The sequence below is a fragment of the Argopecten irradians genome, chromosome 2 (genome assembly GCF_041381155.1).
Source record: "Argopecten irradians isolate NY chromosome 2, Ai_NY, whole genome shotgun sequence".
Lineage (NCBI taxonomy): Eukaryota > Metazoa > Mollusca > Bivalvia > Pectinida > Pectinidae > Argopecten > Argopecten irradians.
The window spans coordinates 3,938,874-3,954,384 of NC_091135.1; the positions used below are offsets into that span (position 1 = coordinate 3,938,874).

The 15,511-nt window shown below is 41.1% G+C and overlaps 1 protein-coding gene across 1 annotated transcript; it reads left to right on the forward strand.

The window, feature by feature from the left end:
- Nucleotides 1–11,172: 11,172 nt before the first annotated feature.
- LOC138316856 (sodium-dependent glucose transporter 1-like) lies at nucleotides 11,173–13,159 on the forward strand. Its single transcript, XM_069258505.1, has 2 exons — nucleotides 11,173–11,510; nucleotides 11,712–13,159. Exons 1-2 carry the CDS (start codon nucleotides 11,459–11,461, stop codon nucleotides 12,770–12,772), a joined length of 1,113 nt encoding a protein of 370 aa, XP_069114606.1. The 5' UTR covers nucleotides 11,173–11,458; the 3' UTR covers nucleotides 12,773–13,159.
- Nucleotides 13,160–15,511: the final 2,352 nt, after the last annotated feature.

Genomic DNA, 15,511 nt, shown 5'->3' on the forward strand with positions numbered 1-15,511 from the left:
ACATATCGACGCACTTTGAATAAAAAAGTTGTTACGAATGAAACAACTATCATTACTTGAGTACTGTGTAAAGTTTAGAAACATTTACTAATATAGATAATATTTTTACAAATGCCTTTTATGCTTCAGATTCATATGATAGAAATTAAATATTATTAAAATTATAGTAACATGTAATTTCATCTTCTATTCACATTATCTTTAAATCATGAGTATATACTATTTGTTAATTATTTAGATTTATTGAAGTTATTGTTGTGATATAGGACCCAGAGCGTAGACTCAGCTCATTAGTAAGGATTTTATTATGCGGTTTACATAATATAAAACGAATCAAAGATCATTATTTTTATATTAGATTTAATTTTTTTGCCATTTTTTATATGGTTTAAACAATATTTTATTCAATTCAATAACGATACAGTACAATATTCATATCAAAAAGGTTGGATACAGAAACAAGTACAATGTACTTATATTAATCCGTCTCCATATATATATAACTCATAAGCAATAGGACAGTACTGATGTCAGAATTTTCAGTGGTATTTATACAATGATTCGGTAGGGAAAGGGAAGGGTGCAGGGATTGAGTAGAGAAAAATGGTGTTTATTTTTCAACCATACAAAACCAGAGATTTGTTGATAAATCGGCCTTAGTTTGATCATTAGTAAAACTAACACGGGTCATGATAATATACCCAATATACGAAAAAGATCAGATTGGTTTTAAGATGGACAGTAGAGTAGTACTGATGGATATATATGTATTTATATCAACTTGAAACGGTTTGAGCGACTGATGAAATTTTGAACCGTATCAAAAATATTTACATTGTAATGATCGGGCATATTAGGGTTACCATAGAGTAAAGTGTTAATACCATAGTCATGGGTAAAACATACCATTCTTGTTTGTTGGTAATTTAGACAATGGAGAAGGAAATGTTCAGAAGTTTCGTCCGATTGGTTACAGGAGCAGCGAGGACTAACTACAAGATTACAATGATATAGATGAGAGTGTAGAGAACTACAATGCATTCTAAGACGGGAGTGGTGAATCTGGCCGTGCCTTGTTTTTCAATGATAATAGTAGAGAGAGACAGCTAGGATATCAGTGTTAAGGAAGTTTTTGAGACAGGTAATAGATGGATTAAATTTTATAATGTCCGGAAGCGAGTTCCATAGGTCCACAGAAGAAGTTAGAAAGGAGTCTTTGTAAAGGTTAGTGCGGCATGGAGGTTGATAGAAAGAATCGGTTTCCCTTGTGTTGTATGAGTGAATATTACGATAACGAGCTGAGAGCATGTTAGTTAGGTATTAAGGGGGGGGGGGGGGGGCACTGACCATGAACAATCTGATGGAATTGAATGATTTAGTGTTTTCACCTTCTATTCATAAGTGTATCTAATCCAGATTCTGTATAAAGACAATCATGCATGGCTAGTGAGTTAGGTGACACTTTGGTGTGTCTCGGCCAGGGGACAGAACCCGGAGCCTACCTCACGGGGTCGACCGCTCAACAGAAGACGAAAAGTGAGGTGGTGTCAAGGGAGACGTTGGAAAAAAGAAAGTCAGTTATGAAGACAAGATAAGATAATATCCTAAATAGTAGTGTTTTACGATCATGTATTAGGTGAAGCAAATACAATGCTATTTTTAACGCCCTACCTGCGTGGTCAGTTAAATCATATTAACAGTTTGTACTTCACCAGGAGTAAAAACTTCCTTTGTTTGTGTATTGAAATGATTAAATTCTATGTTAATGTTCATTTGATATGATATAAATATGAATTTCGAGTCGATAATTGTTTTATTATGAATACACATGTACACGACATTTACGTAATATATCAAACATTCTCCCTTATGTAAAGTATGGACGCTGATATTCTATACAGTGAAAGTTGAAGAATTTCGAAGAGGAAACTGAAGCCTGCAAATATGAAACGGAAATGTACACACAATAATTTACATGATCAAGTTAATTGTCGGATACCTGCTCCTTTCCATTACCTCTTGATGAATAATGAACGGACGTACCAATAGATTATCTTGACGTCATGAAATTCGAAATGTCCCTTTTCGCCATATTTGGGTACGTCCTGGGTCTATTAAAATATTTTGTCAACTTCAAAAGTGATTGTGATGTGACGTCATACAACATGACGTCACAATGTATTTCTATATTTTTATGTTATAAGATCTATACGTTCTAATATCTTATATCAATCTGAGATGAAGGCACAATGCACAGTTAAGTTTTTCTTGTGGCTATCGTGTTTAATCAAGAAGGAAAAAAGTGAAGTTTAAGCCAATCAGAAATAAATAAAAACACATAATTATGTATCTATGTATATACAAATCTTCACCATTTACATTTCGTGTCATTATGCTAACGGGATTCGGACTCGCGACCCACCTTTGGGCCGCGAGTTCGAATCCCACGTGGGGCAGTTGCAAGGTACTGACTATTGGTCGGTGGTTTTCCTTCGGATACTCCGTCTTTCCTCCACCAACAGACCTGGCCCGTGTGATAATGCACTCTTGTTAAATTTTACGTTATTGTGTGGAATTGTATTCAAAATATAGTCATCCTGTAGATGTAATTACATGTCATCTATACAAAACATCCTATTTAGGAAGCTTCCCTTTATGAGCGTTCGCCCCTGTGAGAAAGGCTCTGGGTTCTGTCCACTGGCCGAGACACAAAAGTCTTAAAGGGACATGAACCTAAATAAACCATGTAAATTTGAGTAAAATACATATTTACGACGTGTCAGTACCTTACTAAGTAATATATCTCAGTTATTGTGCAAATGTGTCAAATGAAATAATTATAATGGAAATTCCATCGCCAATATTAGGCTAAACGTTGGAAGACAAATCACAACACAAACGCAGACTGTAAAGCTTGTAATGACGTCATCAAGGCGAGCGTAATATAAGGAACCAATTCCGGATAATGCCGGATCCGGAATTTACTAACAATATACTGGCGCTACCGCTTTTTTCTTTCAAAGAGAGAACATCAATTATAGTATATACTTTTAAACATGAGCACACTCATTGGGTAGACTGCCCTCGTGCGTGTAAGGGGATTATTCTGCCCCGGTTATTTTCACAAAAAATACACACTTAACATATTCAAAAGATCATTAGAGTTCAAAGTTACATCCGATAATTGGACAAGGAAAAGTTATTACAAAGCTACCTATTTGGCACTTAGAAAAATAAGAAACAATTAAAAGGCGTTGGAAAAACATTACTGGTACATGGTCACTAGTCACTCCATAACTAACACGTTCAATCAAAAAGGTTCACTTATTAATCAGTCACATAGTCATCCAGATACTTGGGACGTTGGATTTCCCGGCGAGGCCTGTTGGTTACGATCGGGGTTGTGAAAGTTTCTTGTCCATCGTTAAGGGTCGACTGAGGGTTGAATTCATGCGCTGGTATCTCCGATATGACGCTAGGAATTTCGGGTAGTGGTTGTGGTTGTGGAGTTTCTAGCGGTTGCTCATTTTCGCGAAATGTCATCGGTCTGTTTCCAATACTAGTTGGCAATGTTTCATTACACGAGTCCGACTCGTCCTCATCGTTGAGCACAGAATTGTCAGACGCGAGAGTTTCTCTTTCCGTTCTTGTCAAAGTGGTGGAAGGAACCTTAAACAAGTCAGAATCCTCACGCTGTATGGCGATTTACGGAGTTGAGATCCTGCAAACTTACAAATGTTACGCCACTGACCGTCACAAGATACAACGATATATCTGTCCCTTCCGTAGAACTTATTACGGTCGTCGTTCACGTACACGATGTCTCCAACGCGACTTTGCGGAGGCGTAGGCAGACAGTTGGACGGTGATTTCGATTTCTCACTATAAGGATGGTTTGCGGTTTTGAGATCGTGTTGACGCGAAATCAATTGCTGGTCGTCAACTGGGATTTGATGGTGAGTGAACTGATCTCGTTGAGTCCACATTTCACGAGCGGATAACCCTCGGTTTCGAAAGCGCGTGTTCATCCGGGACACAGCGAGTCCTAAGAGGAGAGGTGTTACTGCTCTGCACGTAGGGTCTTGTCGTAGGATTTCGTCCTCCAATTCCTGGATCGCGCGTTCGGCAACAGGATTTTTGTTTGGGTTTTTGACACGGCCGATTTCAATCCTCAATCGGTGTTTAGACAAGTCCTTGTCGTTCACGAGAGCGGAAAACCCAGGCGCGCCATCTGTTCGAATAACGGAGAATGGGCCGTCTAACGGATGCATTTCCGAGCACAAGTACATCAGACCGTCACGAAGAGATTCGCGTCGTTCGTTTTCCAATATTATCGCGGCAGTGAACGATGTGACGTACTCGCGAACCACGAGAATAGGTTGGCGTTCGCGTTTCATAACATCCGCCGCAAACATCAGACCGATTTTTGCTGGGGGATCCCCAGTGCTTTGCACCCGAGTGTGACGCTGAATTTTGCTGAGTGACGCACATTGATGACATCCGGATGTTGTTCGTTCAACTGCCTTGTCCATGTCGAGGGCGAAGAAATAGCGATGTACAACGGCTTTGAGTTGATGAGTTGACGGGTGGTCCAATTTGATATGGAGCGACGTCAGAAGACCTTCCAATACGTTGCGCGGAATGATTATTCGTTCACGCTGTGGTTCAAACGGGATATCTTTCTTCACAACCAAAAGTCCGTCTTGTGCAATTGAGGCAGATTGTAGATAACGTTTGACGTCCTTGATATTTGTGAGTTTTTTCGACGGCCGTGTCCCTTGTTTCAAGTGGGCAGGTCAGAGAATTCACTCTGAATAGATATCCACGCAGGTCTGCTTATGTACGGCAGCTTCACCGAGTCGTTCAACACATCTTCTGTGGTAATGTGGCGTACCACAGAGCTTTCGATGTACCGAATGAACGAACAAACTTGACAGTTGGGCTCTTCACACTCTGCGGCATTCCGGCTAGAAAAGTCCGACGGTAAGATAGCAGCACCGGCGACATGTCTGATAGAAATTTGATATCGACTAGCGGTAGCCAAAAATGTGGAGACACGCGGGCTAGCCGAGAACTCGCCCCTACACAGTTTTTCGTAAGCTTCCACACATGGTTTACTGTCTGTTAACACGCAAGCCGAAGCCGTAGACTGGATAATATAAGGGCTGAAGTGTTTTATAGCGGAAGCAATCGAAAGGGCTTCAATTTCACAGGGAATCCATAGACTCTGATTCTGTCGCAGTTTGGCACTGAAGAAGCCGGCAAGCAGTAGTTTATTACCGCGCGCGATGTACAAAGTCGCTCCCAGACCTTTACACTTGACTGCACCGTCGGTGACTATCCACAATTGGTCGTTTGATCGCGGTAATGTTATGGACTTGTTGGTGCTCAAAGCGGTCTGAGCTTTACGGAAAGACGACAACAGTTCATCGGACCATAATATTTTGTCTTTCGACTCCCTTCCAGCAGTAGCGCTATCGAGTGGCGATATTAAAGACGAACAGCTTTTTATGACGCGTGCGAGTACCTTATAGGCTCCAACGAAAGAACGCAGACCAGTGACTGTTGTCGGTGGTTCACACGAGGCGAGTGCGGCGATTCGGTGTGCCGATGCTCTGGGCGTTCCTTGACGCCAAATCCATCCGAGGATTGTGACTTCCTTTGGTGCAATTACGGTTTTGGTCGAGGAGAGATTCAAGCCAGACTTTTGTAAGGCATCCAGTAATCGACCGAAGTTTGATAGCAATTCCTCTTCCGAGTTTCCCCCGCAATAGAGATCGTCTGCTACTTTCGCAACGATTCCTTCCTGAACGAGATGACCGAGAACACGGCATGTCAATTCCTCCAAAGCCGTTTCAGAACCGGGCATACCCATGGCAGACCGGGCATAAACGCGGACGCCTCGAAACGGAGTCACTACACCACAGTACTTCATAGAGTTTTTATCAAGCGGGATCTGGTAAAACGATTTTGTCAGATCTGTGACGGCGATGTAATTCCATTGTGCGATCTGTCTCAACGTGGAGTCCACATCGGGCATGAGCGATGGTTGGGGTTTACTGTACCGTCCTACGTCGGCGAACGCGGTAACTAACCGAAAGCCACCGTTAGGCTTTTTTACGAGGAAGGATGGATTCACATACTCTACATTTACGCTCACATCCTCGGGGCGACGAAAAACGCCCAGACCCTCGAGCTCGTCAAACTTATTTTGAAGTTCATCCAACTGGTGTTTACTATATTGGGGCAGTCTTCCGTAGCCTTCAATGGACCAACAGCGCCGTTATAACCAGAGAAGGTAGGGTTGAAGACACTATCGTGTTGACCTAACAAGTCTTGAAAGCGGGATTTCACATCTCCAGACAGAATATTATCAGGGTCTAGGTTTACACTGTCAGAATACCTAACGTTTCCGGCTTTTTGAGTTTGAGTTTTGGTTGACATGTTCATATCACTTAACGGTGGGAGCGGTTCGGGGCAAAATGTCGATCGGATTTTGCACAGGTGCTCGTTTCGTTTAACAGTTTGAGGTTCAGTAGTAAGGTTGGGTATTCTGATTGTCCCTGCCACGCTAGATACAAGAGACGGTGGCGGCCAGGAAAACGGTTCATTAGTCGTGGGGTGAGGCTCTATAGAGAAAGTTTCATCAGAAGGCGCAACATCGTCAGGGAGTTTCACTTCAAGGAATTCGCCCGGCCATACAGTGGTTGTTGTGGCGACCGGAGCACGAAGAACTTGTGCACGCTGTACGATGTGTTGGTTTGATCCTCGTAGCTGGGAACCATACGTGAACGCGTAGTTATCGCCTATGACTACTTCATGTCGAGATGGTCGGATAGAGATGTCGTTTTTCTCCATAAACGGGATACCCGCGAGAACATCTGTCGCGATATTGTCCACAACAAGACCTTCGAAAAACAAATCATGACCATTGTGATGAAATGAGAAGCGCGTTTCACCGATAACGTGTAATGCGGAGATACCGTCAGCCTGACTCACGACATGTGATGACTTGTTTACATGTACGCCTAACTTAGTAGTTATTGACGAATGAATCATGTTGCCTGTCGCGCCGCTGTCAATCGTTAAACGAACTGTGTGATATCCATAAAAGGCATCGAGATACGGTGATTGGCGGATTTGTACCCTATTCACACTAACTTCGACACGCGCGGTATTGGAAGAATCGGAGTCTTCTTCGTCACTGGGTGCAGCATCCGAATTCATAACACATCGCGCTTTAGCGAGGTATTTTCGATCATTCAAGGGAAAAATGTACATTTACTGAGGAAGTGTGTGCTTGGCCGGCCTGCTTCCTTACAGAGGGGGCACGATTTCGATGAAACGGTAGCGCGTGGACGCGGGGTGGGCTTGGGCGGAAACGCGAGACCTTGAGATCGAGTGTTCGATATCGCTGCTCTCATCACTTTGGCATCGTCGCTAGCTCTTATTTCATCTAACAATGAATCTAAAGCCTGCGATATTTCCGGCTTAATTGATGCAAGAGTTCGTGTTCTCAATTCGGTACCGTACCGCTGTTTAACAAGACGAGGAAGTTCAGGGTTTATTAGGCGAAGCCATGTTAAGACTGCTATGTTTTCAATGGTGGGAGACAGTTCTTCATCGTCAGCGATTTCTTGTCCGTGATGAGTGATTCCCATGTCGCGACGAAGTAAATTATCCTCAATAAACGCCGTTATTCTCTGAAACAGGTCTTCCGGCCTTTCATTAGCTTCGAGTGTTATTGACGCGAAATCGATAAAGTGAGCCCCGGTCGATTGAAATCCGAAGTGCAAGCGAATTGTCTGCCAGATTGACGGGAGAGAAATTGAGTTCTTCACTATGGTACTTCGTGAAATTATAGGACAAAAGTTCGCGATTTGACCCAACATCATTTCAAGTGCACTGACTTTCTGTGCACGTGTTTTCCTCCGTGCCTGGGGGACATTATTATCGTCGTCAACAAAACCTCTATGAGGAGTGTCTCTGGTCTTTTTCTCCCATTGCACGCCTTCAACAAGAAATGGGGCGAAATTGGCATCGAGTGACAACGTGTACACCAGGTTTTGCCTCCAATTTTCAAAAGAGTTTATTGTCTCCACTTTACTCAGACACCACTGTTTTGGTGCTCTATTTTGGTTCGCCATTTTTGTTGGGCGAATTGACTTACACAGTTACACACCACGCTTGCGACCCGGGTATAATGTTTATACGCTGTGATTAAATGTCTCTTACAGTTCAAAAGTTCATCCGTTTGCTGATGAAAAGGTGTGAGTAAGAATCTCGCTGCCACCACGCCAATATTAGGCTAAACGTTGGAAGACAAATCACAACACAAACGCAGACTGTAAAGCTTGTAATGACGTCATCAAGGCGAGCGTAATATAAGGAACCAATTCCGGATAATGCGGATCCGGAATTTACTAACAATATACTGGCGCATATTTCTGTATTTTGAACCGGCCTGGTCGAATTTTTGGTGACCTCCCACAATGCACTGCACATATATATGTAAACAAAATGGTGGGTCAAAAACGTGGGTGAAGCGAACACAAACGAATTCTGATAGAAAACAGTGTACGTCAAGAGTCAGTAACGTGCGCGATTGGGAAAGTAGGTAAATATAAATGGATCGCTGAAATGCAAGAGACGGGAGCAACTCCCCACTTTATACTTGCGTGATGTACATATGTGCAATAAGTCCTCCCTTCACGGTGCCCTGTCGCATGAAAAGTCTCGTTTGACTTTTGACTTATCATTCCTACGCTATAAATACAAATAATTTTATAACATGTGGCTTAAACTTCATTTTTCAACCATCGTAAATTAGAAAATAATCTTAAAATGTGGAAAACTTATATTCCTTGTCATGTCAGCAAGTTTGTTGTTCAGTATAACCTTGTTTCGACCAGCTTTCGTTTTGTGTTCCAAATATAGAATATGACGGTCTATTTTTATCATTTTTGAGGTAGGTATTCCCCACGTTTTTCTGTCGTTTTAGATAACCAATCATTGTAATAAAATATTCAATAAACATCTGAAAACCATATCTAAGCATACAGAACAAATTATTATTATGTCCCTTTAAAAAGTTGTAGTGTCTGCTCCTGCTTAGCGCTCAGCATACAGGGAGTGGGACGACTGGTTTGCCCGTTGTCAGTATAATGTGACCGGGTGGGGTATGTTGCTTGGTGTCTTCGGAGGCATGCTTCAGTGATATAGCACTATAAAATGGGCAACAGTTCCACTATACAAGGAGACACAACATAAATATACCACAGTCTCCCAAAACATGCACTTCGCAAAACATACACTTAATTAAATAAACAAATCATCCCATTATCATATGAATATTTCGTAAGTGTTAAGCTGCTCACCCACACCTCAGGAAAAGGTTGTGAATAATTTTTGTGCTTGAATTAATTTTACTCACTCTCGGATGCTTTAGTTCACTAACTTTCTTTTAAAACAAGCTGCTTTAAGAATTTTTAAAACTCTTTTTGTCGAACAATGTAAAATTCAGAAAAATACTTTACACGGAAATTAAATAGCAAAATTAGTCTCTTTTTCTGAGTTATGTCATCCTGTTATCGCCGAAAGGTACCCTGCTTTTTCACTTGTCGCAGGCCTTGGTAGGTATATATATATATAATGTATTTATCACGCAAGCCAAAATTTAGCAATACACGCGATTCGCGCCAAAATTTAGCAATACACGCGATTCAAATTCACACGTACGGAAAAAAGTATAATCGTCCGCTAGCAGTGAATTTTCCGAGGTAAGGGTCTTTAAATAAATCAAAATGCTATGCTGTTAATCCGGTCAATACTATTTTAGGCACATTGTATTCTCAAGACTTGCCCTAATTTTCACTATGTCAAATTATATATGTATGTTGGTGCGCAGCAGATAATTGACTTACGTTTTAGCGTGTCTTTATTTGTATACATATTAAATCCTATGTCGTAATCTCAAAGTGCAAAATTGGCAATTTGGAAAGATAAATTAAAGTCGTTGCAAAAGCAGTGCTTTCTAGTAAAAAAACAAAAAACAAATCTTAATTACATTTCCCGAGAAATGTGACAGAGGAGAAAGAATATAAAAATACTATCCTAATTGTAGTTACCTTTTAGATATTTTAATGCTCCTTTTGGTGACAATTATGAGACAGGAAGAAGAATCTGTGTTACACAGAATCACAAATGGAGAGGTCCAACACATCGGACGATCAGCAGGGGAGCCAGTGTCGCGAGACCAACCCAAGGATTACCGTTATACGAAGTAGGGGACTACACAGTTCTATATCACAAGATACTATGACGGAGTCTAAGGAGGGTGCTGACTCAGCCAGGTGTAGTAATCCGTCATTTATCAGGGAGGTTCTAGAGAACAAGGACACGAGAATCAAGTTTGTGTTTAGCATCCTGGTAATCAACGCCTTCGTGGTATTGGTAAGTATGTAGGGGAGTGGTATTGGTAAGTATGTACGGCGAGTGGTATTGGTAAGTATGTACGGCGAGTGGTATTGGTAAGTATGTACGGCGAGTGGTATTGGTAAGTATGTACGGCGAGTGGTATTGGTAAGTATGTACGGCGAGTGGTATTGGTAATGTAAGTATGTACGGCGAGTGGTATTGGTAAGTATGTACGGCGAGTGGTATTGGTAAGTATGTACGGCGAGTGGTATTGGTAAGTATGTACGGCGAGTGGTATTGGTAAGTATGTACGGCGAGTGTATTGTAGTATGTGAGTATTGGTAAGTATGTACGGCGAGTGGTATTGGTAAGTATGTACGGCGAGTGGTATTGGTAAGTATGTACGGCGAGTGGTATTGGTAAGTATGTACGGCGAGTGGTATTGGTAAGTATGTACGGCGAGTGGTATTGGTAAGTATGTACGGCGAGTGGTATTGGTAAGTATGTACGGCGAGTGGTATTGGTAAGTATGTACGGCGAGTGGTATTGGTAAGTATGTACGGCGAGTGGTATTGGTAAGTATGTACGGCGAGTGGTATTGGTAAGTATGTAGGCGAGTACGGCGAGTGGTATTGGTAAGTATGTACATGATTGGTTCAGCTTATTATCCTGAGTATATTCGTACTACTCAGGGATGTCTAGTAAAGAAATATTTAAATTGTTATCTAGATCGTTGCATGGCTATATCCTCAGTATTTTAGGAAGATAACCTCGTGACCGATACAATATGACGTTGTTTCTTGTTTAGGGATACAACGATGGACAGCTTAGACCTGCCTTCCCGGACCTCATTGAGATCGCCGGCGTCAGTCTAGAAAAAGGGTCCTCCATACTAACATCTTACTATTCCGGGCGTCTGATTGGTGCGGGACTGGGAGGGATACTGCTGTCAAAGGTCAATAAATACATCGTATTCGCTGTGTCCCTGGTATTACAGAGTGGAGTTGTGGCTGCAATCCCCTGGTGTACAGTTTACGAACTAATGGTCGGTATACATGCTCTACACGGAATCTTGCAATCCATACTCAATGTAGGTAAGAGTATTTTAGTCCTTTATTAAATGGTATAATGCTGATCAAATTTCTACTATGTATATTTCCTTAAGTGTAATATAGAAACCATACATGCGTCACATTAACACAATTCTGAATTGTAATTATTTCCAAACTTGCATATATTTCGTTATTGCATTTGACCTTCTTTCAATGATATCTGTTTCATAATCCACATTAAAGGCATCACCACGGCATCCATACAAATATGGGGAACTGATTCAAGAGGCAGGACCTATGTCTTCATTTTGTACGCGTTTCTAGAGATTTCCTGTGCAGTTGCACCCATCGGAACGGCGCCATTCTTGCATGAAAAGGAAATCACTAACGAAGTTGCAAATATCAGTAACACACCAATCCAGACCGGTACATGCTGCTCTGGAGATGAAACGTTTGTAAATGATACCAGATCTCCTTCCAGATACCCACAGACTGACTCGAGACTTTATATCGCTTACTCTATATCTGCAGGGATGGCGGTAGCTGTGGCAGTGCCGTTCTTGATTGTGTACCTGAAAACAGGTGTCGAAGATTCTACGGGACCACAAACGTTTAAGAAGAGCACATTTCTTGACAAAACGTCACCAGTCTCAAATTATCTGCAGTTCATCAACATTGGATTATTTTCCGGAATTTACACCGTCATGGAGGTGTGTTATCCACAATATCTAACGGTGTTCTGTCTCCGGTATCTAGATTGGACCAAGACCTCTGCAGCCATGGTAACGTCCGTCCTCTCGTTCTCTAGACTAGGTGGCAAATTTGTAGGAATTGTTCTAGTACGAGTGATGAAGGCACACACGATTTTACTGGTTGTTAGTCTTCTTGATACGTTTGGGTTTGTTTGTTTAAATATTAGTGTCTATACCTTTGATGATATTGGCGTCTGGGCATCAGCCTGTATAACCGGGTTAGGCACCAGTATCATGTGGCCTACCGCTCTTAGCTGGATCAACTCGAATCTGATTGCTGTCAGTGGTAAGGTGTCCAGCTACCTTCTTGTAATAGCGTACCTGTTTGCTCTAATTACCCCTATAGCTTTAGGACATCTAATGCAGGAGGTGTCTCTTCTCTGGTTTTGTTACATTAGTTTGATGGCGTCGGTTGTGATTGTAGCCAATGTTATATGTATGATAATTCACACAAAACGTCATGATAAGGGAGGTCATGTCTACGAAGCAGAGATATATACTATAGAGTCGGTGAACAAGAAAGAAGCCCAATCCGAGGTGACCAGATTGTGATTTTATCTATTATTTTTGTTAAACGAAGGTGTCAGTGTAATGGAAATGAGTATTAAGTTTTGTTGCTGTAATGCCAAGCGAATATGGACAGATCTTAGTGTCGGTCATAAACATCACTATTGTGAGTGAGTGTAGTATGAAGGTAAGGTTCCCGAAACTTGTATGCAAAGCTTGAACTTCACTTAATATCTTACCAACACGACCATTATCATTTAGCCACCTTTGTCATATACTGTGATTAAAACTTCTAGGATTAAAATTCTGCAATATGATCCTTTTGTTACTTCTTTCATTTTGGCCTTTTTATTAATCCCAAAAGTTTCTGATTCGTCCATGGTACACTTTTATTTGTCATGTGAACAGATTAAAGTTACATGTGTCATCACTTGGCGAACATTTTAACTTTGTCATTTTTACTTCAGTAATCTATTGAAAACTATACGTTTTAATGAATGAAGTTGTGAAAATAATTCAAATGGACAGACAAACATGTATGACGCCTTATAACATTAGTTATAACACATAAACTGTGCTTTATTAAATATCCCTTTTTATTCCTTAAAATCACTTAACAATGACTAATACGCTGTAAACATGTAAAACATCAAATAACAGCTAAAAACATCATTTTCAGCTGTTATTTGTGCTTTTTAAATTAAAACCTATGCATTTTGGTATTGCAATTCTCGATATGTTGGCAATTTTCTGGTGGTGAATAAAACATTAAAAACTGTTCTTGAGTCTGTAGTTCTTAAGTGGTTTTTTTTAAACGCATTAGACAATGTACATTCACTTTCCTTTTTACAACGAAAGGTTCCATCTATTTTGTCATGTCGCATAATTACTTTAAAATACTATTTGATGTTAACAGCTACACTCTATTGAAAATGTAAATTTTGAAGACAAAATATTCAAATATATAACAATGCATATTACTGCTGGCAACATGACAAGTTTTACTTCCAGCATTTGTCTATAATCCAATTTAACAAATGTGTGATTTTCTGTGATGAAATGCATCGTATCTTATCATTCAGTGCAAATGTGTAGATATCTCCTGAGGAAGTCTACTTTATTTAAAAGTATCCATGGATCTGCTTTAAATTATTCTAGGATAAATGTAAACTTTCATGAGTTTTAGATCACGGCATATAGCAATGTCAAACATTGTAATTGCTTAATAAAAACCTTGTATATCTGTGTTGCAAGCAGCTAGCCCTGCACAAGGTGTGAGTCAGAAGCTAGCCCTATACAAGGTCTGAGTCAAGCTAGCCCTACACAAGGTGTGAGTCAGAAGCTAGCTCTATACAAGTTGTGAGTCAAGCTAGCCCTACACAAGGTGTGAGTCAGAAGCTAGCCCTACACAAGGTGTGAGTCAGAAGCTAGCCCTACACAAGGTGTGAGTCAAGCTAGCCCTACACAAGGTGTGAGTCAAAAGCTAGCTCTATACAAGTTGTGAGTCAAGCTAGCCCTACACAAGGTGTGAGTCAGAAGCTAGCCCTACACAAGGTGTGAGTCAAAAGCTAGCTCTATACAAGTTGGGAGGCAGAAGCTAGCCCTACACAAGGTCTGAGTCAGAAGCTAGCTTATAAAATGTGTGGGTCAGAATTTAGCTCTACACAAGGTGTGAGTCAGAAGCCAGCTGTATACAAGGTGTGATTCAGAAAATAGCTCTATACAAGGTGTGGATCAGAAGCTAGGTCTACACAAGGTGTGAGTCAGAAGCTAGGTCTACACAAGGTGTGAGTCAGAAGCTTACTCTACACAAGGTGTGAGTCAGAAGCTAGGTCTACACAAGGTGTGAGTCAGAAGCTTACTCTACACAAGGTGTGAGTCAGAAGCTAGGTCTACACAAGGTGTGAGTCAGAAGCTTACTCTACACAAGGTGTGAGTCAGAAGCTAGCTCTACACAAGGTGTGAGTCAGAAGCTAGCTAGCTCTACACAAGGTGTGAGTCAGAAGCTAGCTCTACACAAGGTGTGAGTCAGAAGCTAGCCCTACACAAGGTGTGAGTCAGAAGCTAGTCAGAAGTGTGAGTAGCTAGCCTACACAAGGTGTGAGTCAGAAGCTAGCTCTACACAAGGTGCGAGTCAGAAGCGCTACACAGTGCGAGTCAGACTAGCTCTACACAAGGTGTGAGTCAGAAGCTAGCTACTACACAAGGTGTGAGTCAGAAGCTAGACCTACACAAGGTGCAGAAGGTGTCAGATCTAGACCTACACAAGGTGAGAGTCGGGTAATAAATTGCGTTCGTCTTGAATGAACTGTCAAGCTATCCATGCTGTTTTTTTTCTAGAGGAACTCAATTCATCACCCGATGAAATTGACCAAAGCTGTAACTAGGACGTGCTCGGCAATGCAAGTGTGGTAAGGAATGATACCAATACTGTTATACAATATATACAAGATTTATTGTACAAAATATACATGATTGTTTTTGGTTTTTCCTTAAGTAAAACTAGATACACTTTATTGCACAAATGACACATAAGATACAATATTATACAAAAGTACCTATAAAAGCTAATTACATATTATACTTATAATAAACCCCTAGAGTCTCTAAGATACGATCCACGGTCTGGCTACCAGCTGCTACCTTGTGGTTCCGTTGATGCTACCCGGATGCAGCAACACAGTTACAGATCAAAGTCAAAAGTCAAAGTCCATGACAAATCGCATCAGCATGAAATGTATGCATAAGTGTTTACGTAGAACAAAGGCCAACACTCGGATCTAA